Genomic DNA, 26,233 nt, shown 5'->3' with positions numbered 1-26,233 from the left:
GTTGAGTATTCGGACGTTAAACATGAGTTGGAGGAAGTTTAAGTAATAGAACTGAGGTAATGATGTTTGTAATAAAACTCAGTGCTAGATTTTCGATAACGCAGCGATTTCCAAAAAAAAACCGTCGAAAAAAAGTCACCATGACGACGAAGCAATGATTAGAATTGAATTTACATAAATAAACTGTTGCAAGCACGTGTTTTGTATTTACATAGGGCTACACAGAATTACTTAAGGTAAATTCAAAACTGATGCATGTGTATAATTTTGTCCTATAAATAAATTTTATATGGTCACCACATTAGACAAGGACACCGCGACCAAAAAGTATTCTCTTTCGAGACCGATTTCTCGGCATTAGACAGCACTCCAGTTGTAGGTACTTATTAACTCCATGAATCGGATTATTAAATACATTGACGAGAAACTGTTTGTTTTATTGGCGTTGATCGGCAAACGAGTCCTCGTAGGGGTTAAACTGGCCGATTCATAGGTGTCGCGAAAGGCAAAGGGAATATAGATCATACAAGCCAATTCGTAAAACATTGACAATCGTAGCCTAAAGGAGCAGTTGGCCAGTGTACTAAATTCGGGCGATGGGAGTATGCCGGTGTTGACAGTCGGCAGATGAATATTATTTTTCGAAGTGACACTTCTAATGCGACTTTCAACAAGGTTGTGTTACCTATACGTTTCCCGGTCGGTGGTGTATCGCGTTCCGACCCGGCAGGCTGGTTCTGGCCCAGCGGGGTATCCCGGAACACCAGCGGCACCGCCCGGGCGGCCTGGTAGGGCCGCCATACCGCGGAGACTGTCGTCGTTGGTCGTCGACTATCGCCTCGACGACCCGTCGGTCGGGCGTCCTCGGGGTGGCGCCGCGTGTCTGGTTGTAGTGTTGACCGCGGGAACCCCCCTACTCTGAACGGGTTCTGACCCCGGACGGAGATCGGACGTCGGGTGTAAGAGTGCAGGGGAGTCGTTTAGTGGGTGGGCCCTAAATCCTTGGGCCCGCGATCTGCTCTCAACACCTGCAAATCGTTGAGTCTCACATACCCCGCGCGCTCCCTAGGCGGGGACCTCGTTAGAGGTTCGGCCCCAGGCCAGAGAAAAAAAAAAAAAAAACCTATACGTTTAACGCTACCATACTAGAAAGAGACAGCGAAAGTGAACGCGTGGCACTCGAACGCATGCGCGTAGTACACCTGTTACAGGCCAGCGCGAGCGTTAGCAACGAGTAACGTCCAATATTTTAATGAAGCATTTAAAAAAAAAGGCTATTTTTCTAACTATAATTTAAAATATATATAATATAAATGTTGAAGATGTCGCATATCATATACACATTCCCTATTACAATAGCAATTAGATTTAAGGACGAATAAAAGCGTATTAAAAATGAAGAAATCCCCAATACTGCACATCGAAAAAAGAAGTTTCACTTCATTCACGTGCAGCAAGTTGCACGTGCACCGTTTTTTTTCTAATAACATACTCAGCACACGCTCACATATGGCTCGAAGGAATAAAACTGCTTAGCAAAAAAAAAACGGTTGTCTGTAAAGTCGGTTCACTGACTATAGTTGAACGTGACCAACGGCGGACCCAGGGGGGGGGGTCATGGGGGTTATAAGACGTCACGTCAAAAATGTAATTTGCGTAGTTACTTGTGGTATATGAGCTCGTACGGTTACGTTACTTTAGTGTTATCTAGTTTACCTTTTTTTTCCTACCTAAGCTGATAGCCTTGAGAGGCTATTTCAGCGTAACCTTAACTAGTAGGTGAGCTCACGGGGCTCAAACCTGACGACGCTGCTAACACGAACCCTAGCAAGAGCCGTGCTTCGCAGAATCTACCACCGGATCGGAAACGCGACCCACTGAGAAGATCCGGCGAGAAACTCAGTGGGCTGTGTCTGTGGGTTAGGTTGCACGTCGACCTCTTTGTAGAGTTCGACGAGTACGGTTACCGGGGTCCCTAAGCCTGCTCCTAGTATTAGAGCTGAAGACGTCTAATGCAAAGGTTATTGGATCTGATGGATCCGTAAGGACGTGTCTAGGGCGTCGACGGTGACTGGCTCCTGCATGGTCAGGATTCGGGGAGTAGTCAGCGGCGGCAACGATAAGGCGATTATCATGACGCATAGCCTTATCGAAGTACCGTTCCGACGCTGACTTCATGTATTTCTGGACTGGTTCGAGGCCCAGGTCGTCGTGTAGGTCAACGCTTCTCACGAACCACGGAGCCCCGACGGCTAGCCTGCAAAAGCGGGATTGTAGGGATTGGAGGGTGTCTATGTGTGTGCGGGCCGCGTGAGCGAACAACACTCTCGCGTAAGTCATCACACAGCCCACTGAGTTTCTCGCCAGATCTTCTCAGTGGGTCGCGATTCCGATCCGATAGTAGATTCCGCGAAGCACTGATCCTAGTAGGGGTAGTGTAAAAAAAATATATATTGCTTAGATGGGTGGACGAGCTCACAGCTCACCTGGTGTTAAGTGGTTACTGGAGCCCATGGACATCTACAACGTAAATGCGCCACCCACCTTGAGATACAAGTTCTAAGGTCTCAGTATAGTTACAACGGCTGCCCCACCCTTCAAACCGAAACGCATTACTGCTTCACGGCAGAAATAGGCAGGGTGGTGGTACCTACCCGCGCGAATTCACAAGAGGTCCTACCACCAGTTTGATTTTTATTACACGATGTTATTCCTTCAGCGTGGAAGTCAATCATGAACATTTGTCGAGTACGTATTTCATTAGAAAAATTGGTACCCGCCTGGGATTCGAACACCGGTGCATCGCTCAACACGAATGCACCGGACGTCCTTTAGGCCACGACGACTTTTAAATTTCTGTAAGCGTCTTTTAATAAAACAGTGTTGTAGAAAAGGATTTGTGTTTTTTATAATAAGACTAATAATGCCAGCCGCCGCCTTGCAGTAGGTACATAGTCGACTCTCACTGCGTCATCAATAAAATCGCTACGTGTGACTACTGGAGAACTCGAAGCTGCTTGCGTTGTCAAAATCAATCGAACAATTATTAAGAAATTAGTTTTATATAACAACGTAATTGGAAAACGTTTACTGCACAATATTATTTTGTTTTAAATCCACGTGTTTTAAGTTCGGAAGGTAAGAATTGTTATTCTATAAAGCGGTTTATGTTTTTAGTTAATTGAACATATAATTGCATTTCCACTATTGAGGGCGTCAGTGCAAGTTTGGCCTAAGCCTACCATAGTTATTATGGAGCAATGAGGCTTAAGTTTTCATGAATTTGAATTGGAATAGGAAAAAAACAATACGCGCAAAAATAATGTTTACAAAGTCATCTGTTATCTATGGGTGAAACTATGGATAGGCCGGTATTGCATCAAAATATAATTTTAAATAAATTGCAATGTAAATAATATTAGCATGATTAGGAAAAATTGAGGATTAGGCCACTTTTACGCTGACGACATCAAATACATCTTTTAGTTATCTATTTTAATATTCTAATGTTAATTATTATTATGTATTTTTATTTCAGTAAATAAAGCATAGCATTTTGTTAGTAAAATATTACTTGTAATCTATGTTAGTAACTTAAAAACCGAACACTATATTTGACTATTTATAGTACTTTTTTTTCCAAGTGCCTACTGCAAAGGCTATTTATTAATCAGCAATACCTGGATTTTGCTCGATATGATGTAATATTTGATTGTTTTTTTTTTATAATTCAATTTTCAATTTCTACTCTTTTGGTCCAGAATATTGATGGTTGTTATAAAATACTGGATACGTCGTATCACATTTTATACCATTGTTATACACAAAATCAAAATTTTAATAAAGACTTCCATCTAATGCCGCATTGATTGAAATTTTTTTTCTCCTACCTACGCCGAAAGTTCGGTTTTCCTCCCGCTGTACAGGGAAGAAAGTGTAACTTTTTCTCCCTGGGTACTGATAAGTGCGCATGCGCGATAGTGTCTACGTCTGCTCTCACGCACCTAAAATTCTCCGCCATTGTTGTGCTCTGGTAATTTGCAATATTGTGTTTAGTGTAAAAGTGAAATAAAAAAAGTACGTGCGTACAAAGTACACATGTCAGAAGTGAAACTTTTTTGGTGAACTAATTTATAAGTCTTGCTTATATTTATACAAATCTAAAACTTTAGATTTCCGAGACTTAGAGGAAGGGAAAAAGGAAGATATGTTCCCGCCAAAAGTCTGTCAAATATCAATCTCAAACCTCAGTGTTGACAGTCACATTATGTTTAGATTTCTAAATTGTTAATGACTAATATTTTGCCAATTGAATTGACTAATTTAATTTCACGCTATTTGATTAATGTTCCAAATTCTTTTCATTTCATTTCAATTCCTATTAACATTTTTCACAAAAAAAATTATAAAATATTAGGCCGTATGGTATGATACATTTGCCTTTCCAGTTGGAAAAATACAACAACTACTACTACTGACATTTGACAACAATAGTAGTTTGATGTCACTTCCGTTGCATACCTGAGTGACGTTCTGTAAAAATTTTACCCTCATGCGCCTTAAGAAGTTTCACTTCAAAAAAAGGCAATAAAATTTAATAGTGAAGTATTAAACAAATATGAGTTCAGCAGACAGTTCTTATTTAATTAATAGTTTATTTAAAAATTAAGAAACAGTTAAATTGTTTTTTTATGAGTATGTCATCCGAGTATGCTACCCCCTGCCAGGACTTCGCCCCTGGACCCCACCGGGGCTTCGCCCCTGGACCCCGGCTCGGTACTCCACGAACTTTCGGCCTGGTAGGAGAAAAAATAGTATGTGCACCGCGGGAGAAAAGTAGGACCTCATCCCGCGTGTAAAATTGCTACCCGAGCCGAAGGAAATGTCCTACTTTTCTCCCTCGGTGCACAATGTACATACTTTCTATTAATTGCTGTCCAAACAAAAAAGTCAAAAGAAATAATTAGTACGTATATTATGTATTACTGTGTTTATGTATGTGTGTATATATGTATATTATCTGTTACATAATATATGTATTACTCTCGAGAGGCATATCTTGAAATATATTTAATTTAACACTTTATCCATTTTACGTATTACAGAGATGAAACTCAGAATCCTAACCATTATTCTTCTACCAATAATTGAAGCTAAAATAGCGATTGAGATAATAATGTCAAAAAGTGACAATCAAATACAAATATCCGGATGTAATTCTGACGTAATAAGCGATACAGAAACACTTACATTTAACCTGACCGATGCTAATCTTAAAAACGCTGTGGAAAAACTATTCGGTAGAAAGCCTGACGATGTATTTCTCAAAAGCCCTACACCCTGGGGAGATCTATACGAGACATACTCTTGGGAGGAAGTTGAGAGACATTTCCGGCCGCAACGCGCCATTAAAAACATAATTAAAAACAAAATGGTTGTATTGTCGCAACAATTTTACAATAACCAAGGTAATTCAACAGTTTTTTCAGTGAAAATTGAGGATAAAATCGAGAATTATGTTGCGTCAAAATGGACGAAAGCTCAAGAATTAACGGTGAACGACTATATCACTTATGACATTAAGCTTGACGATTTTCCGAGAATCTTATTCATAGCGAATTACAATCAGAACGCAAAGAAATACGAAGTAGTAAAAATCGATGCCAACATTAATGTGCATTTAGAACCAAACCAACATATTAAGGCCGAGTTGGCGGCAAACATAACAACAATTGAGGTTATAATTGATTACGAGGCACACTTGACAGGTTTGACAGCTGTCAACTACGTCAGAAAATACGACAATCATCATTTTTGGGGTTTAGACATTAACACCGTAATGGCGGCAAGTAGATTGAAACCAACAGTGAAAGTTATGGAAGAGATTACGATAGAATATTATTCGGATGCGAAAATTATAATCACAGATCAGAACACTAGTGATGTATTAAATACGTACTCCGTCAACTTTTTGTATTAAATAGTAAAAGTAAATATATTCCTTATTAAATTCATGTTATTTTAATTAGATCATAAAGTTTTAACATAAATCCCTATATATTGTAAGTAATTACATACAAGAAATAAGCGGTAGGCTAACGCCAAGCTGCTGCCCCTCTTATCATATCTGTAGGGGCACAGTTTGTTATGTGAGCAAAATTGTTCGTAGTCATAACATGCAGCTGCGCCCGCAAGCTCTATTCCTTTTTACTTTTTAAGTTCAGTCGCAAATAAACGCTCCGATTAACCAGATGTGTTACTTAATTATCTCACTTCCGATAACGCCCTGAACCATTATTGACCACTACCAAAATAACTCCTAAACATGCTATCGGACCCTCCCGATCCACTCTCGGTGCTATTAGGCTTTTTAGACACCGATCACCGTCCATTTACTGGTGGTAGGTCCAATCTGGTGGTAAATTCAGCGAAGCATTAGGACTTGTATTAGTAACTCCTCTCAGATTGAGCCACCTGAGCTCACCTACCGGTTTGCGCGTAGTTAGAATACCAGGCTACCAATTATTATGTAGGGAAAATAAATAAATCAAAAGGATATCTAATATTAAAGCTACTAATTAGTCTCCTCCTCCTCGCGTCATTTCCTCACTGCTGAGGGTCATGACCATTATATGTTGAATATGGTGGTCGACTGAGCGCGGCTACTGAGCTTTCATGGGCCACCAGACGGGCTCGACTGGATCGCATAGCAGCGGACTGATAGACTGAATAATAAAGGCACTGACTTCTTCTGAACACTTGTATTTCGTCTGAATTAGTACATTTTACATTTAATTATACCGAAGACGCGACCGCTCGCGTGAGAGGCGCTTGAGCAGGGCGTACAGAGTAATGAATGACAAAAAAACTGAACATTAACATAGATTATTACGGCTTCGTACTGATTTTATACAGATAAACAATTTCGTTTTTAAAGAGTAATAATTACATGTGAATTTGCGTGAACAATTATATGTCGTCAGGATTTTGCTCCTTGTAATGTCCCGCAAGCGCCTCCGATCATTGGCCGCCTGAAGTCGTGGAATGGGATCTCTAGTGTGGTGCGGATTTGGTCGAACCACCTTGTCGGACTACGCCCGCGCGTTCTCTATCCCTCGATCTTCCCTGTCACGAATAGTCTCTCTAAGCTATCCGATGTTTTCCGAGCAATAGGACCGAAGTACTCGAGTGCGCGGCGAAGGTAGAGTGTGGACAGTCTAGTCTTGATCTGTAGTTGGTGTAAAATAGACAGATCGCTTCTCTTCGCTGTCCAAGGTATCCGGAGCATTCTTCTATGAATCTTCTACTAATTAGTATGGTATTCCATTTTTTCACCAACGTCGATAGGTTGATATTCTCACGACCAGTCTCAGCACTAACGAGAGGCCAATAAAGACTAAAATCGTAAACCGCAAGCCGTGGGTGTGATCTCTTCGCAGAACAAAGCCAAGTCCTTCCATCGCATGGTCGGTACAGGTGTGGTTGTGCCCTAGACCGACATCCAAGATGTGGCTCCGAACTTGTATCTATAAGATTTCAGCATGCTTTTATTAGCTTGTTGTAAGTATGCATGTATCTAGCGGAATCTCTCCACTTCAATAAAGCGGCACGACACGAGAACTCTCTCATCGTGGCCGCCGGTAACTACATTCCCGATCCTGTGGACAGAATGGAAAGCAGTCGACGTCGCCCAAAACACGTCATTTCGGATCCTCCCGATCCACTAACGGTGCTTTTAGGTACCTCAAGCACCGGTCAGCGTTCTTATCGAACCCGTCGCTTGCGACGAAGGGCTCGACGAGTAAATTAACCCCCAGACACAGCCCACTGAGTTTCTCGCCGGATCTTCTCAGTGGGTCGCGTTTCCGATCCGGTGGTAGATTCTGCGAAGCACGGCTCTTGTTAGGGTTCGTGTTAGCAACGTCGCCAGGTTCGAGCCCCGTGAGCTCACCTACTAGTTAAGGCTACGCTGATATAGCCTCTCAAGGCTCTCACCTTAGGTAGAAAAAAAGAAAGAAAAAAAAAGGAATCTCTGAATGTAATTCTCACAGACTTCAAGGCGTCCAATTAACTTGATTGTACACGCATTAAGGACCGATGATTATGATACAATAATTATATAATTTCTCTCTAATATCCTACTCAGTATCTCTAATATCTAAATCAGGATAAAAAACATTGAATTAATTACAGGGTTGGGTTCAGTATTCTTACGTGCAGTGTTGTTCGGGATAAATAAATGTTACACCAAAGTACAACTAAAAACTGTATTCAACACTTAGAACACTCAACAAACACTTTTAAACTCTCAATTCGCTTCCACATACCATATTCCTAGAATTATCGAGAATACTCCACACAAGTCGAGTATTGTGTTTCCGCTATCTGACAATAGATGGCGTTGTACTTCTCGAGCGTTCTAGATGCTACTAGATCCTTCGATATTCGTTCGACTATTCGGCGATATATGGCGTTACTCTTACCGGTGTAACAGTATGTTTTTTTTGTTTGTTTGTTTTTAAGCTGCATTGAATATTTATTTCTTCTATCCAGTGATGGATGATGGATTAAAAGAACATTATTAACAGTCGTTTAGATAATTGTGTTATGCCGATAAGAGTAACGCCATCTATCGCCGAACGAATATCGAAGGATCCAGAATGCTCGAGAATTACAACGCCATCTATTGTCAGATAGCGGAAACGACTACTAGAGATGTGTAGAATATTCTCGATAATTCTAGGGATGAGGTATCGGCTATAAAAGCGTTCAAAATGGCACGCAGTCAGTCAGTAATCGGAACTACTCGAAGCGAAACAGCGAGAGGATCACCTGAAGCGAAGCGGAACAAGCGAATTGAGATTTTTAAAGTGTTTTTTGAGTGTTATAAAGTGTTTGTGAAGTTTTTAAGTGTTCTAAGTGTTGAATACAGTTTTAAGTTGTACTTTGGTGAAATTTTATTTATCCCGAACCCAAGCGCGTAACTATTGTTTACGTCCTTTGAACGTCTATAAAGGTATCAACATCAATTAGTAAAACGTCGAGATGATTAGCACAAAAGCATAATTACAGGATATTTGCAATTAAAACTGTTCTTTGCTATTCTCAACCCAGTTTCATGCCACATTGCTTGGCTCGATCGATCAAAACTGTTGTTTGTGGCTTTATAGTCCTTTCTGTTGGTAGCTTTTTATTGGAACGAAGTTCCTTACGGCAGGCTTGGAGAGGATAGGGATTTTGCTGCGCGACCGAACTGAAAAAAATGTGATAGTAAAACCGTAAGAAAAAATCCGTGGAAAAAAGTGCGTGGAATAAAACCGTTAAATGAGACGTGCGCAGGCGCGACAGTCGCATACACAAGCGAGTAGTATATAATACCTTTCTCTTTCTCCCTCTTTCTTTTCGTTCTCTCATCCATTCTCTTTCTATTTTACGTAATTTATTATTTCCTAAAATACTGAATTTCCTAAATACTTTCCTATACTTAAATAAAAACTAATCAGCAAAATTTAAGAGAAAAATCAAGAAAACCTACATAAAATTGAGCACGATTTTTTTTTTTGCAAATTGTGTCGATTCTACATTAGCCGAAGGAACTTCGTTCCTACCTGGTGTCCCACGACACCACATCTTTTTATTTTAACAACAAGTCTTATGCGAATCCTTTGAATAACAAGCTATGTATTACTGAGATGTTGTGTGCTAATGTGATATTGTGGTAGGTATCCAAATGGTATCGAAATAATTGGTTGATTTTAAATTATATCAGGCATAAAGTATGGGTAGCCGATTTGAATACGTATTTTTTAATTAATTGTGATTAATTTGAAACAAAAACGAAATAAAATGCTTGAATTTTAATATTAGTGTTCGTACAATGGTAACAAAATTTTTAAGACGAGTTCTGTCGGTGGGTACTAAAAATACTGGGTTGACAAACAAAAAAGGTATTAAACTGTTTTTTCATTGCCTATATTTATTTCTGAGACACGCTGATCCGGCAGACTTTGTAGTGCCTTAATCGATAAATAAAAGACCTAAACTTTTATATAAAATAAACTTAAAGCAAACAAAAGCAATCCGTCCGACAGGGGACAGACACATCTAACGAAAAACAAAATATAATTTTTATTTAATTCCGAGCATTTTCATATTTATCTAACTTTTAAACCTTCTCTGGACTTCCACAAATAATTCAAGACCAAAATTAGCCAAATCGGTCCAGCCGTTCTCGAGTTTTAGTGAGACTAACGAACAGCAATTCGTTTTTATATATATAGATAAACATTTGCTTTAATAATGACTGCAGTATACGTGAGTTAGAGTAAAAATTTTATAAATAATTATTTCAGAATAACAATGAAGTGGATCTTGATAGTAACGTTCCTGGAATCGATATCAGCTAGTATCGATATCGAAATTTCCACTGAACTCGATACTATCAACACGAAATCAAATCACAAAGGCGAATTAACAAATAGAACAACAAATTTTGAGTTATTTGGGCTAAGCGACGACAAGTTAAAAAGCTGCTTAAAAACCTACATGGGAAGAGTTCCGGATAAGATATTTTTTAATAACTCAAATCCCTGGTATTTATATCGAAAGTACGGCTGGAAAGAAATCGTAAAAGTCGTTATACCTAAATATGTTGACGTAACAAAAATAAAAAAGCAACGTAAAAGTTTGAAGGAACGTTTTTATTATAACACGAATGTAAACAAAGTGAATTTCAGTGTTTCAATTTGCGAAAAAGTAGAGAACTCCTTTCGTGTGTCGTGGAATGGTCCGGTGGGCATCGAAGGAATTATCAACTATGGTATGTCAGCACTCTTTGATATAGTAGGACTTTTTGGCGGGTACGCGAGAAGTGAAGTTGTGTGATTTGTTTTATTTTGTCTATTTAGTGTTTCTTCAGGTTTAAATGTGTATAAACGGTGATTTATTAACTGTTTAATGTCTGTGAAAGTGCACAAATGTGGGGAAAATTAAACAAAGCCGCTGAACGTAGCTTCTCGGGATCCTCTAAAAAGGCCACTGAAAAAATCACAATAAATGACCACCATTTTACTGAGATTATATTTCATCCCATGACATCTCATCTCATTTCACTCCATATTATCATTTTTCATAAAAATAAGAATATAAATTAAAATAAGACATGACTTAAAGGTCTTAGTTACCAGGTCATAATATCCCTAAAAAATATATGCTGATATAGAATTCCATTTTCCCAAATGGACAGGCGAAGGTATCCATACAGCCTAATCTTTTGTATATTCTGTTCTATGAAAAACGATTTGGCGCGAAATGAAATGAAGTTGATTATGTAATTTGAGACATTAATATGATGATGAAATTAAACGAAACGAGATGATATGGGATAAAAGTTTTTAAATGGATTTTTTGGAAGATCACAACTGTCTCACTTTTCTCCGAAGCCTAGCTCCAAACGGCCCATAATTCGATAGGTTTCCCGCACACAATTCAAACCACAATCGCTTTCAGATATAATACTCGCAACGCAAAATCGGGCATCCTCATTCAAGTTCAACGCGAGTTTTGGTCAAGACTCGCAATTCACGGTACCGATCACGCTGGGTCACGGGTTCTGTGCGAACGTCACTCTAGTCCCTGGGCAACTGGCGCGTGCAGAACTGACCGTGGACATCACTACAGTCGGAATACAGGTATTCACAAACTTAAGGGGGTTTTAATTTTATCATCAACATTCTTTCCTATTACCAGTATCGGGAATGACATTAAGGCTTGTACGTCTTCAAATCCGACCTTCCGGCGGCTATATGTGGATTTTTGTTTCAGATAACATACGAAGCTTATCTGTCTGGCGTTGTGGCTTTGGCTTACGACCGTCCGCATAACGGCCATCATTTTTGGGCGCCGAACATAGACCACGTTCTGTACACTTGCGGCACGAAAAACGGCATCACCTCCGAGCAATATATAAACATTAGTTATTACGACAACGCGAATCTTGTGTTCTTAGATTTGAATAGCGGTATTACGGTGGACGCATTTCGTGTGCCGGTGTCTGAATAATAATAATAAATTGTACACGTGAAAGTACTGTTGTTTTCTTCATTTTTCATCCTTAAATTAAATTTCTCTTGTAATAGGGAATGCTGTGTATAAGAGAAACGACCTAGCTCGCTTTGTCCTTTCCCTCCACAATCGAATGGTTAGCGAGACGCTGTCTTTTTGCTCACTCGTTCTAAATGTATCTTTTCTCTCTAGCCGTAACGAATCTGTCGAGAGTTAAATTTTACTCTCAATGCTCCTAAAGAAGTTTCATTACAAAAATAGCTGGATTCTTTGTTATAGGTACCAGAGACTGACCAGAGATATGTATGTATTCAAACGTATATAAGTATGTACACTTATATACGTTTGAATAGTATGAGTGAATAGTATGAATGAGTCATGTATGTATTCAAACGTATATAAGTATGTACACTTATATACGTTTGAATACATACATATATAGATGATAAACAGCCAGACAAAGAGCAAACAAACCTGTACGTCACGCGAATGTTTGCCCGATGTGGGAATTTAACACACGACCAACCGACTCAATAGTTAGAGGGTAAATTTATTATTTTTTTTTTCTATTTTTTAGTTGGATTTTGTATAAAACCTTTTTTGTTAGTTTCTTTAAACTATTTTTATTTTTTAGTTGAATTTAAATTTTTCCAATTTTTTTTTTAATAGTGATATGTCATCGGTCCTTAATAAGTATACCAAATTTCGAGTTAATCCGACGTTTTAAAGGGGGTCAAAATCATGTTCAAAGATTCCGTTACAAACATACATACGTCAGAAGCTAATAAAAGCGTATTAAAAAGGAGAGTATTTTTCTGAATGAAATATGTCAACTATGCCTGTATGTATTTTTTATCTACATAAAAAATAAGCAGTAAAATTTCGGCTATTCCCATATATTGTGTGTTCATAGTGTATAATGTCATTTGCCAAATAATTTTAAACAAAAATCTCGTTATCGTGTTGTAGAAGTCTCGTGTTTTAAGAAGATTTTGGTTAATTTTTCATCGATTCCATGTCCAAAAAAAAGAAGCAAGGGATATGGAGAAAGATATGGAGACCATCACTTAAATGGCCTATTTTCAATTAAAAAAATCGTATAATTTATTATGAACTATACTTAAAATAAACTCATCACCAATGTTTGTAATTGTAAATACGATATTCGGAATAAATGGTTTTATCGTAATTTACATTTGTATTTTTATTAAAATTGTAATAACAGATTTCGCCGAGACTAGATTACTGGTGGCCCGGAGGCTTAAAGTAAAACTTTTATTACAACGTCTCAAACTTTTTCGTCTGTGTGTTGCATGTCGCGTGACGGTCGGCCGCGGAGTAGGGATAAAGTGAAAGGCGTTCGTCAGAGCAGCCGAGGCCAATATGGCGGTGCCTATAGTTTTCAGCAGCTGACCGTGTAGTGTATAGACTATACTCATTTGTGCCAGTGCTCCACGTTATTACTGGTGGTAAGACCTCTTGTGAGTCCGCACTGGTAGGTACCACCACCCTGCCTATTTCTGCCGTGACGCAGTAATGCGTTTCGGTTTGAAGGGTGGGGCAGCCGTTGTAACTGTACTGAGACCTTAGAACTTATATCTCAAGGTATGTGGCGCATTTACGTTGTAGATGTCTATGGGCTCCAGTAACCACTTAACACCAGGTGGGCTGTGAGCTCGTCCACTCATTTAAGCATAAAAAAACACACACACACACAATCCTTTTTTCTAGTTTTACTAGGACAGGTGGGCGAGCAAGGGCTCAGCCAGGAGGGGTGGGATTTACTAACAGCTACCCGAGCGCCTCCGAAGGAGACCTAACAACTCAAGAGTAGCTGGACGGCGCGTGGTTCATCCTTGCATTAAACAATCCACCGCACACAAAAACGACACACCATTTATTTTAAATATATTTATTTAAAACGAAATAAAAGTATGTATGTACCTACTTACTTACATTTTATAATTTAATAGTAAAATTATTAATTACATTTAATATTTTTTTTTTTTTACGTTACAATAAAAATAATTAATAAACTATTTACAAGATATAGAAGAGACATTGATTGACAAAAATTCTGAAAAATAATAACACGTTATTTATTTATGAAAATGTTAATGAAATTCAATTTGAATGACATTTCAAATAATATTCGTGGGTACGTCTTGATGTTAGAGGCAAAAGGTTTCACGATCTTTTTAATTCAAATTAGAGGTCCCGCAGTAGTCGAAATTCGACTATAATCTATATATTAATACGTGAAGCAAAAACTTTGTATCCCTTTTTACGTAAATTGCGCGGACGGAGGAGTATGAAAATTTCCACACTTATAGAGAATATAGAGAAGAAGTGCACAATGTTAATATTTTTTAAAAATAATGCATAAAAGATACATTAAATCAATAAAGAAAACATTACACACACTACATACCATGTTTTGACGCACACCCGCATGCATACTATTTATTGTCAAACTTTTGTTCTTGACGTTTGTGGTCAAATTGAGAATAGATTAAATATTCTTTGTCTTTATTAATATATATTTTATTCAATTATAATTATTATATTAAGACTATAATTATATTTATTTAATTATAATTATAGTCGAATTTCGACTACTGCGGGACCTCTAGTTAATTGAAATTGTAAGTTTGTACACTATTATGATTGTATTTGATACTTCTATAATCACAAATTTCACCAAGGCTACACTATAAAAAAATATTAATAAAGACAAACAATATTTAATCTATTCTCAATTTGACAACAGACGTCAAGAACAAAAGTTTGACAATAAATAGTATGCATGCGTGTGTGCGTCAAATACATGGTATGTAGTGTGTGTAATGATTTCTTTATTGATTTAATGTATCTTTTATGCATTATTTTAAAAAAATATTAGCATTGTGCACTCCTTCTCTATATTCTCTATAAGTGTGGAAAATTTCATACTCCTCCGTCCGCGCAATTTTCGTAAAAAGGGATACAAAGTTTTTGCTTCACGTATTAATATAGAGATTACATATCGAGGGACTATTTGGTTTAAGCAACATTTTTGCAATTTTACATGAGGCCATATAAGGTTTAAAATTTGGAAAAAATATCATAACAAAAAAACTTTTCCATCTATTCGAATGGGGTAAACTTAATTGAAGTTCAATTAATAACATCGAACTGTTGACCAAATAAAACGCACCTTTAATTACAATGATAAATGTCGCGTATTAACGCCAAGATTACTTATGTTGGGTTAAAAAATAATAAACAGTTAATTGACCTACAAATTGTAATCTAGAAATAAGAAACAAAACCATACAAATATTTGGACTGTTTCATACGCAACGGACCTTTTGCTTCTAACGTCGAGAAATATAATGAAGTTCTATCAAATCCTCATACAGTTATCTCGAGAGTTTAAACAACAACAAAAAAAAATGCTTTATATAAAATTGTTGTAACACCATCCTTAAAATTTTCTTTATCACGTTGACTCTCGTCGCAAGCCTCTCGATATTCTTGTCGAAATCGATGAGATCTCGTGACGGCGGTATCGTATCGGTCCACGGTCATCAGTCATGACACCCTTAATTGATGATGACAAAGCTACCAGTTGCGTACTTGGAGTAGGTCACACTAGAACGGTTCTTGCTTTTTTTTTATAGCATATATGGGTAGACGAGCTCACAGCCCACCTGGTGTTAAGTGGTTACCAGATCCCATAGACATCTACAACGTAAATGCCGCCACCCACATTAAGATGTGATTTCTAAGGTCTCAGTATACAACGGCTGCCACGCCCTTCGAGCCGAAACGACATCACGGCTGAAATAGGCAGGATGGTGGTACCTGCTCCGGACTCACAAGAGGTCCTACCACCAAGTTTGTTCCGTATCACCTGTCGCGTGCTGTGGAGAGTGGATCGCGCGAGTGGTGGCGCGGTCACGCGTGGTGGTACTGGAGGTGGGCTAGGGGGTGGTCGTAGAGGGGGTAGAGTGGTTGCGGGGGAGGTAGGGGCGCGGGGGGCGCGTCGCTGTCTTCATCCGTGGACGAGTCCAGCTGCTTATCGCCTCCGGTGCCGCTGGAAAACAAAAATGACAGATTTTAATCACAGATATGTTTGAGCTTTTTTTTAGGCGGGAGCCGAACCTCCTACGAGGTCCCCGCGTCCAGGGGGCGCGCTGGTATATGGTACTTGACAATCTGCAAATGTTGGGAGCAGACCGCAGGCCCAAGGAATTTTAGGACCCTACCGTACCAAATGAATCCCCTGCACTCTTACACCAGACGTCCAATCTCTGTTCGGAGTCAGAACCCGGTCAGAGTAGAGAGGTTCCCGCGGTCAACACTACAACTATTGAACTGGATTAACACCTCTCCAGGTCGGGTATGTTCATCTTCAAACGAAGAGTTAAGATCGACTCCATGAATAGGCTGATAGGCAGAAGCTTGGTTATGCTCCTCGCACTGCAAGCCGCTTGCAATGAGTGATCCGGTGTGATTAGTTATGGTACTTTGAACTCGCAAGAATATCACCATCATGTTTATTTTTAACACAGTAATAAGTTCCCGATGGAAAAGACAGGTGGTCACATTGCAATACTCTCAGATCTTTCAGGTCTCAACGTAAGTCTTTAGAGGTGACCCCTTGACTCCAGATGGACTGATGTTAATCACGTGGGCTCACGAAAATTATACATTGCACTGCATTATGGTGCTTTTCTACAGTCTTATTGTTCACTAAAATACAGTGTGCTCAGTGCGAGTTTTTTAACGTTCTCGATAGCGTAAAAGTTAACTCATATTTGTATGGAATGGGATCGTTTGCGTACGTTTGCCGCTAGGGGCGCTGTTCCAACTGCATACAAAATTGGGTTAACTTTTACGCTATCGAGAACGTTAAAAAACTCGCACTAAGCACACTGAGCGCTGTAAGAACCGGTCATCGTTCTCGTCGAATCCGTCGCTTGCGACGAAGGGCTTGACGAGTAAATTAACTCTCAGACACAGCCCACTGAGTTTCTCGCCGGACCTTCTCAGTGGGTCGCGTTTCCGATCCGGTGGTAGATTCTGCGAAGCACTGCTCTTGCTAGGGTTCGTGTTAGCAACGTCGTCAGATTTGAGCCCCGTGAGCTCACCTACTAGTTAAGGTTACGCTGAAATAGCCCCTCAAGGCTCTCAGCTTGGGTAGTTTTAAAAAAAAAGCTGTAAGAAAATCTAAGCAACGCACTCCGGTCGGAAGTTCTCACAAAAAATCGTTAAAGACCTCACAATAGCCGCAGGTCGCCTCAAGCGGTGCGCGTGAACAACCTGACGTGATCGCTCTGACAGCTTCGTAACGTGAAACCATTAACTGAACTACAAAAGCGTTTTTAATTTGTAATATTTCTTTTGAAGTGGTTTTTTTTTTTTGGGATGGCCATATTGATTTGGGCCCGGCAACCTTTAAAGCTTCATTGGGATGAGCAGAGGATTTACGACCGCCAAAAAGTCTTCGAAGGAGCCTTGACTGATGAAGAGATGCTGGTCGAATGTATCTACTATTGGCCCGCTGAGGACTAATAACCATCAATAACCATCAACATAACTCAGCGGGCTGTTGCTATTGGCTAGATGTCGCGTCATGAGTACGATCACTTGAGCTATGCCTCTACAGCTTTAGATTTACTAGCGTCTAATAGCGCTGAGTGAGGATCAAGTGCATCCATAAGGACTGGACTATGGTTGCGTAGGATTAGAGCCGCGACTGCATAGAATTTAAAATCAGAAAGGCCTAAGATGCATTAGCGAAGTTGCAGGGGAACCTTTCGTGTGTTAAAATCCAAAATTAATTGCTTGATTACTGATTATGTTATTAAGAAATCGTATGGGTAAGTCCATTTTCTATTTACACCGTGGAGTGGGTTATGCTTTGAGATATCGGCGCCTACAGAGCAGGGTAATCATAGAGATCGCGCTAACCACGTACTAAGCGCTAGGTCTTAGAGTTCTACTCCTAAGATTAAGGTGATGTAGCCAAGTACTGCGTGAAAACTGGCACAATACCAGACCAGAAGATAAAGTGGTTCTCCTGCATGACAAAATTGGGCCTCATGTCGCCAAACCCGTTAAAACTTAGTTGAAAGCAATGATGTAGATTTCCTTTCGATGTCACATCTAACTAATTATCAGCTAATCTATATATTAATATGTGAAGGAAAAACTTTGTATTCCTTTTTACGAAAATTGCGCGGACGGAGGAGTATGAAATTTCACACACTTATAGAGAATATAGAGAAGGAGTGCAGAATGTTAATATTTATTTAAATTATGCCTAAAAAATACATTAAATCAATAAAAAAACATTACACACACTACCATGTATTTGACGCACACACGCATGCATACTATTTATTTATTGTCAAACTTTTGTTCTTCACGTCAGTGGTCAAATTGAGAATAGATTAAATATTGTTTGTCTTTATTAATATTTTTCTATAGTGTAGTCTTAGCGAAATTTGTGAATTATGAAATAGTCTTTGAAAATAATAGAATCATAATAGTGTACAAGCTTACAATTTCAATTAATTATAGTCGAATTTCTACGAATATTCGAGTCGAATACTACGGGACCACTAGTTAATTATAATTATTTGACTACTCCCAGAAACATGAGATTTTTTCATGGCTAGTGATGGACAATACTTCGAACGATTCATTTGTAAGCTTAATTCATCACAATAAAGTTGCATTTTCAACGAAAACACAGCGGGAACTTAGTCGCGGACCTTATTATTAACAGTATTCCCAAGTATTCCTCAAAACCACGTGATCTGCCCAGCATCCACGAGTTTTCAACCGACAACATGACATCTACAAGGGGTGACGTTTTGATGTATATAGGTAATCCGATATTTTTTAGTGCCTTTGCATTTTCGGGTGGGACGACTCAAGATGCGGGTAGCTTGCGATAAAAAGTTTAAGGACAAGCGGTATTTTTATATGGAGTGTTTTTATTTTATTTTTCATTATTGCCTTAATGGATGGACAAGCTCACAGCCCAGCTGGTGTTAAGCGGTTACTGGGGCCCATAGATATCTACAACGTAAATGCCGCCACCCACCTTGAGATATAAGTTCTAAGGTCTCAGTATAGTTACAACAGCTACCCCACTCTTCAAACCGAAACGCATTACTGCTTCGCGGCAGAAATAGGCGGGGTGGTGGTACATACCCGTGCGGAATCACAAGAGGTCCTACCACCAGTAATTAAGCAAATTATAATTTTGCGGGTTTGATTTTTATTACCCGATGCTATTCCTTCACCGTGTAAGTCAATCGTGAACATTTGTTAAGTACGTCTTTCATTAGAAAAATTGGTACCCTCCTGCGGAATTTGAACACCGTTGCATCGCTAGATAGGAATGCACCGGACGTCTTATCCTTTAGGCCGCGACGACTATAGGACGAAATAAGACGGAATCCATTGAACAGATACTAGAATAGCTTTATTAAGGACTTTAATCCATGGTCACTTAGCGAAAGAAGGATACTCAATGAAGTTGCACAATGAATAATAACTTCGTGCAGTGGCCATTACTAGCAGAGGTTTTATAATTGATATTGTTATTACTAATAAGTGACGTCACAACGTGAATACCTTGAGACTTGAGGTCGAAGCATATATTGTTTAATGATGTCCTCGCGTTTCATATCAGACGCGTCTCATCAAGACGGAAGAATATATGGTGTAATAATGGATAGTGAAACCTGACGAATATATTTTACCATTCCCTGGCATTCCTAACCCAGGACTTTTTGCGTGTTCCGACATTTCTTCTGCTTTCGATTTAGACTTTAAAAAATAGCTCCTCCTACCTCTATAGCAGGGGTTCCCAAACTTATTTTGTCTACTGCCCACCTCGAGAATAAATTATTTTTTAGCGCCCCCATTTTTTCACCTACATATAATCGTCTATAGCGAGTGCTCAGTCATTGTCTAAGAGCCCTCCTAGATGAAATTACAAATCGCCTCCCAAGCCTCTACACAACGCACCCCTTTTTTTCTGGGTCTCTTACCGCCCCCCTTTAGGCCTGCAGCGCCCATGAGGGGGCGTTATTGCCCACTTTGGGAAAGGCTGCTTTATAGTACTATAGGCCCTAGTAGCCAATTATAAATCGAGGGTTGTAAGGTTAGTCGGTTTAAGCGACATTTTTGCAACTTTACAGAAGAGCCATTTAAAGTTTAAAATTTTGGAAAAACTTTCATAGCAAAAAAAAAGCTTCTTCAGCTATTCGAATGGAATAAACTTAATCGAAGTTCAATTAAAAACATCGAACTGTTAATGCTAATATCTATACTAATATTATAAAGAGGAAAGATTTGTTTGTTTTGAATAGGCTCCGAAACTACTGAACCGATTTGAATTTTGTATATAACAGTGGTATAAAATGTGATACGACGTATCCAATATTTTATAACAACCATCAATATTCTGAACCTAACGAGTAGAAATTGAACACTGAACCAAAAAAAAACAATCAAATATTAAATCATATCGAACAAAAAAAAGTACTAAATAGTCAAATAGTTATGTGTTTGGTTTTTAAGTTACTAACATAGATTATCTATACTTCTATACTTATATAAAGAGGAAAGATTTTTTTGTTTGTTTGTTTGTATTGAATAGGCTCCGAAACTACTGAACAGAAATTGCAAAATTATTTCACTGTTTGGAAGCTACACTATTCCCGAGTGACATAGGCTATAATCTTTTTTGAAACAAAATTAGGGATCCTTACTAAAACTCCAATAATGTAACCCAAGGTGTAAAAAAATTACCTAAAATATTCTTTACATCGCGTGCCCTGCGAAAACTATTGATGATAGAATAAAATAATGACGACTTTGTAGAACACATTATTATTTACAAAAAGTGTCACGACAACATATGTCTAACTATTATAGTTATGCTGCAATAAGTGTTATTTTATTTAAAAAAATAAAGCAACGTCAAATATCGTGAAATTTTTGTTAAGGACCCGAGCGGAGCCGGAGCTGGCCGTTAGTACCATATAAAACGGACCTTTAATTACAAAGATAAATATCACGTATTAAGCAAAATGTCGCGTATTAAGCGAAATTCACCGGTCACCGTCCTCGTCGAACCCGACGCTTGCGACGAAGGGCTCGACGAGCGAATTAACCCATAGACACAGCCCACTGAGTTTTTCGCCGGATCTTCTCAGTGGGTCGCGTTTCCGATCCGGTGGTAGATTCTGCGAAGCACTGCTCTTGATAGGATCAGTGTTAGCAACACTCCGGTTTGAGCCCCGTGAGGTCACTTACACACGTTAGGGTGAAGCTGAAATAGCCTCTCAAGGCTATCAGCACAGGTAGGAAAAAAAAAGTGAAATGCCTCTTAAGACAATTACTAATAAATACCAATAGAAAATATACTTATACCAAAACAAAGCCAAGTAACGTCCTCAAGTATGGATCCATTATTTTTTCCACTCAGTCGGCAATGAACCCACATAGTAAGTCAGTCGACCGTGTATTTTCGCTTCATTGAACAAAAAACAAGATTAAAAGTTTTTTTTTTTATTTTCTTTTTCTTTTAAACAGTAGACTTAATATAATTGAGTCATCCGACTAGTCAACTTGAATACAATTAGTGCAGTGCGGACGAAATTATCTGACAAAAGATTTATTTACTGGTGGTAGGACCTCTTGTGAGTTCGCGCGGGTAGATACCACCACCCCGCGAATTTCTGCCGTGAAGCAGTAATGCGTTTCGGTTTGAAGGGTGAGGTGGCCATTGTAACTATACTTGAGACCTTAGAACTTATATTTAAAGGTGGGTGGCGCATTTACGTTGTAGATATCTATAGGCTTCCAGTAACTACTTAACACCAGGTGGGCTGTGAGCTCGTCAATATGATTACCGATTCAGATTATCGACCAATTGACAAGAAAGTTGATGATCAGTGTGTCACCACAATGATTGGTTCAAACAAAGCGATATTTAGCAAAATCGTGTAATAAAAAAATTAGAATTAATTTAATAATAACACAGTGAGTAGTTATAAAACCAACAATAACAGAATCACTACATAGTATAAAACAAAGTTGCTATCTCTGTCCCTATGTATGCTTAAATCTTTAAAACTACGCAACGGATTTTGATGCGGTTTTTTTCAATAGATAGAGTGATTGAAGAGGAAGGTTTATATGTATAATAACATCCATTAAATAGTGGAGAAATCAATAATAAATTACAGTTTCCGAAGCGAAGCGAGGACGGGTCGCTAGTGAATTATAAAAACTACACTTGATTAGAGAAAAACATAAAATTGCTAAACGATTAGGTATGATTGCCTAAGGGGCCATTCCAGCTACGCCCGGACGGATAGGTGAGCCCACGGGCTCTACCTGAGAGAGTTTGCTAACACTAGCCCTAGCGAGAGTAGATACAGCTATCTACGACCGGAACGGAATCGCGACCCGCTGAGAAGATCCGGATAAGCAGTAATATGTTTATAGAGTGGGGCAGGCATTGTACTATAGAACTGACACTTAGACTTTACTGGTGGTAGGACGTCTTGTGAGTCCGCACGGGTAGGTACCACCACCCCGCCTATTTCTGCCGTGAAGCAGTAATGCGTTTCGGTTTGAAAGACGGGGCAGCCGTTGTAACTATACTGAGAACTTAGAACTCATATCATTATAGAGTGGCGGCATTTACCTTGTAGATGTCTATGGGCTCCAGTAACCACTTAACCACCAGGTGGGCTGTGAGCTCGACCACCCATCTAAGCAATAAAAAAAACTTATATCTTAAGGTAGATGGCGCTATTAACGTCCTTTTAAATCTATTCGTGGCGGTGCCCACTTAACACCAGTTAGGCCGGGAGCTCGTTCACCCGTCTAAGCTTAAAGCTTTTCGACAACGTCCAGTCACGTTTCGCATGTTGAAAGCTCCGAGTTACACGGTTAAATAATAATTTTTTATCCACCGATGAGCGAGTGGCGTCTACCATTGCTTTTAGGACGCAGATGTGCGGGTTTCATGTTACATTATGTCTGTCTCGTTTTAACTTGCAGATATCTGTCTCTTTCGCGCTCAAACTCGATTTTAGATATAGATATTTTGTTGTTGTTTTTTTTTTTGTGTACGACTCAGCTGATGATAACGATGTTTCGAGATTTAAATCGATGTATTTTGCCGGAAGGATTTTCGGCAGAAATTACTAACCATTAATATTAAATTATAGTAAACGTGAAAGGGTGTTTGTTTGTTGGTCTTTCGTTCACTTTGAAACGAAGCAATGGATTGAAATGTTTTTTTTTTAATGATAGTATAAGGGGAGTGACATACGCCACCTTTTAACTCGAAAAAACATGTAATTCCCACGAGAAGCTACACTGACTGTTTTCTTATCACGCGGGCGAAACCACGAGTCGCACCTAGTTTTAATTCTTTTTTTTTTAGGAATGAAGGATTACTGGTGGCACGGTGGCTTTCCTATTTCATCAGGACGAAGCTAGAAGGGGACGGAATAGGCTAACAGCTACGCAAGGACTCCCAAAAGAGACCTAACAACTCAAGGGCAACTGCTTCGCGAGTGAATCTAGTACAGGATCGAAATTGCGACCCGCTGAGAAGATCAGGCGAGAAACTCAGCGGGCTGATGTATGGGTTAGGTTGCACGTCGAACTCTTTGTCGAGTTCGACTAGTAAGTATTACTATAGTGAAGAGATGAGTTTAAATAGCGTAATACATAAACAACAGAACGACAACAAAAAATCAACATTGTTTTAATTTTGGTGTTAATGCAATATTTTTAAAGCTATTTAAAACATATATGAATCTTCTTAGCGATAAAGGTCTATTTCGTTTGTACATAAATGTATTTCAGATTAGTAGTACTGTTGAGCCAATTGCTAGAAATGCGAATGTGAACAATATTACGCACTCTTTAAAGACGATTCTCCCTTGCGTTTCCCAGTACCTGTAAATGCTGCTTCATCGCGGACAACTCGTTTTGACATTTACGTTCGGTCCAATAAAGATTAATTTAGTGTGTACAGGGAATACGTACACAAAGTATCACGTTACACGAAGCCAGCGAAATGGTTATAGACAATACCCTCCCCTGTTTGTGTTATCTGTGCTTTGTCTATGGTTGCCAGGTGTTCGAAATGCCGCGAAAAGGTTTTATTATTTTTGTTACGTAATGCAACTGAGCATCGCACCGACAATACGATCCTAAAGGAACTTAACAGCTCTCAATGGCTGTTCCGGGATTCTTCGATATTTTGGACACGTAACGCGACGGCCAGTAGAGTCTATCGAGAAACCTGTTGTTCTGGGTAGGGTCAATGGTAAAAGACCTCGTGGACGAAGCCCCATGCGCTGGACTGTTCAAGTGAAAATCCTTACCAAAACCCCTACTTTTTTTTCCTACCTATGCTGATAGCCTTGAGAGGCTATATCAGCTTCTCCTTGGCGTGTAGGTGAGCTCACGGAGCTCAAACCGGGTGTGTTGCTAACACTGGCCACCGGATACCACCGGATCGGAAACGCGACCCACTGAGAAGATCCAGCAAGAAATTCAACGGGTTGTGTCTATGGGTTAATTCACTTGTCGAGCCCTTCGTCGCAAGCGACGGGTTCGTCGAGGACGGTGACCGGCGCTTGTGGTACCTAAAAGCGCCGTTAATGGATCGGGAGGATCCGTGATGACGTGTTTTGGGCGACGTCGACTGTTTATCATTTGGTCTACAGGATCGGGTATCCAAAACCCCACTTGACGGGTGCGTGCGCCAAACCTTAGTCCGCGAACTATGGAGAACATCTGTCAAGGCTTTAATAAACAAGGATCCCACATGACCACGACTACTCTGCCAAAAGTAACCGACTATGATGTGTCACTTGGCCGTTTTATGACGCGCAGTCTAGACCTCAGAAGCGGTTAAAGTTTCCTAAAAATGAAATCCGCCTTGACACTCACCTATCTTTATGCTCGGCTTGTCTGTCTCTCTGTCTGCGATTCTTGAACCAATTCGATACCTGAAAACCGAAAATCCATATCGTCATTATTGCAATACCCTCTTTTTTTTTCTTACCTATTCCAGTAACCTCGAAGGGTTATGATAGATTTACCGAGCGAGTAGAGAAAGAGACAGTATTCTTTACTGTACACAAAACAATTCAATATTAAAAAAATTTATTGAAAAACAACTAAAAAATGAAAAATAAATAATAGTTTGAAAAAACTAAAAAAATACGCTTTTATAGAAAATCCAACTAAAAAATAGAAAATAAATTTTAATAAATTTGAATTAAAAATAGTGTAAGAAAAAATGATTTTGCGCTTGCTTTTGAAAACGCGTGGCGTGCATGGTATCAGTAGTTTAAAATATTTTATGAACATATATGAGTAGAAGTGTTATTTTGATAATATCCTGAATAGCACCATACGCTTTTTTTTACAATAAAATCATTTTTTCTTACACTATTTTTAATTCAAATATATTAAAATTTATTTTCTATTTTTTAGTTGGATTGTCTATAAAAGTGTATTTTGTTAGTTTTTTTAAACTATTATTTATTTAAGTTGTGAGTTTCAATCGATAATGAAGTGAGTCGCGTCCGTGTGAGGACATTGATCCCGCACCTGGAGTGTTGTGTAATTTCGTGCATAAAAATATTATATTTATAATATATATAATGTATTTATTTATTTAAATCAAAATACAGTTTAGCTTTGTAAAACTATAGCAATTGAGTTGCTCTTATAAAGAGAAACAACATTTAAAGCTTCACCATTATTTTTATATCTTTTTATATTTTAATATTGCAAAAATGCTCTTTATATGTCTAATATTCTAATGTTTCAATAATCGAAATTCTATTTATGTCATCTATAGAAGAATTATATAAATAACATATTAACCTCTTTAAGGATTAATCGGATAGAGGTTACATATATATTAGTAATAGCAATATATATTAGTAGTAGTTAAATAGTATATTTGTTTATATTGATGAGGACCTTTAATTGTCTTTTTGTTTCCATTATTTGTTATATTATTATAAAAAATTAAAAAATTGTTGGCTGTTGGTTCTCCTTTTAATAAATAAATAATTATATTTCACATAACAATTATATATTTGCCTATTTCGCC

At 38.7% G+C, this 26,233-nt stretch overlaps 3 protein-coding genes across 5 annotated transcripts in view; 2 read left to right on the top strand and 1 right to left on the bottom strand.

Annotated features, from left to right (window-relative positions):
• Positions 1 to 2,463: 2,463 nt before the first annotated feature.
• LOC101742872 (uncharacterized) lies at positions 2,464 to 6,010 on the top strand. Of its 2 annotated transcripts, none has more exons than XM_004923105.5 (2): positions 2,464 to 3,138; positions 5,106 to 6,010. In XM_004923105.5, exon 2 carries the CDS (start codon positions 5,108 to 5,110, stop codon positions 5,978 to 5,980), a length of 873 nt encoding a protein of 290 aa, XP_004923162.1. In that variant the 5' UTR covers positions 2,464 to 3,138; positions 5,106 to 5,107; the 3' UTR covers positions 5,981 to 6,010. The 2 variants fall into 2 exon arrangements, with proteins under 2 accessions (XP_004923162.1, XP_021209117.1); XM_021353442.3 differs by lacking the exon at positions 2,464 to 3,138 and adding an exon at positions 4,551 to 4,799.
• Positions 6,011 to 10,299: 4,289 nt separating this feature from the next.
• LOC101736125 (spherulin-2A) lies at positions 10,300 to 12,084 on the top strand. Its single transcript, XM_062675829.1, has 3 exons — positions 10,300 to 10,314; positions 11,472 to 11,690; positions 11,824 to 12,084. The coding sequence occupies exons 1-3, from the start codon at positions 10,300 to 10,302 to the stop codon at positions 12,058 to 12,060; spliced, it is 471 nt and encodes a 156-aa protein (XP_062531813.1). The 3' UTR covers positions 12,061 to 12,084.
• A 1,875-nt stretch (positions 12,085 to 13,959) lies between these two features.
• Positions 13,960 to 26,233, bottom strand: part of LOC101735990 (homeobox protein SIX2) — a 48,988-nt gene continuing 36,714 nt past the window's right edge. For both annotated transcript variants that reach the window (XM_062675751.1, XM_004923139.5), the window contains 2 exons: positions 25,057 to 25,115; positions 13,960 to 16,141 (listed from right to left, as the gene is read on the bottom strand). In XM_062675751.1, coding sequence (XP_062531735.1) covers positions 16,003 to 16,141; positions 25,057 to 25,115 — 198 coding nt within the window. In that variant the 3' untranslated portion in view covers positions 13,960 to 16,002. The remainder of the gene's footprint in view (positions 16,142 to 25,056; positions 25,116 to 26,233) is intronic.

This window comes from Bombyx mori, chromosome 24 (genome assembly GCF_030269925.1).
Source record: "Bombyx mori chromosome 24, ASM3026992v2".
In the NCBI taxonomy this organism is placed as follows: Eukaryota; Metazoa; Arthropoda; class Insecta; order Lepidoptera; family Bombycidae; genus Bombyx; species Bombyx mori.
This window is presented reverse-complemented; position numbering and strand designations above follow the sequence as displayed.

Coding starts and splice junctions, on each gene's coding strand:
- LOC101742872 (XM_004923105.5), top strand. CDS start 5,108: ATGAAACTCAGAATCCTAACCATTATTCTTCTACCAATAATTGAAGCT.
- LOC101736125 (XM_062675829.1), top strand. Junction 11,691..11,823: donor TCACTACAGTCGGAATACAG/GTATTCACAAAC, acceptor TTTTTGTTTCAG/ATAACATACGAAGCTTATCT.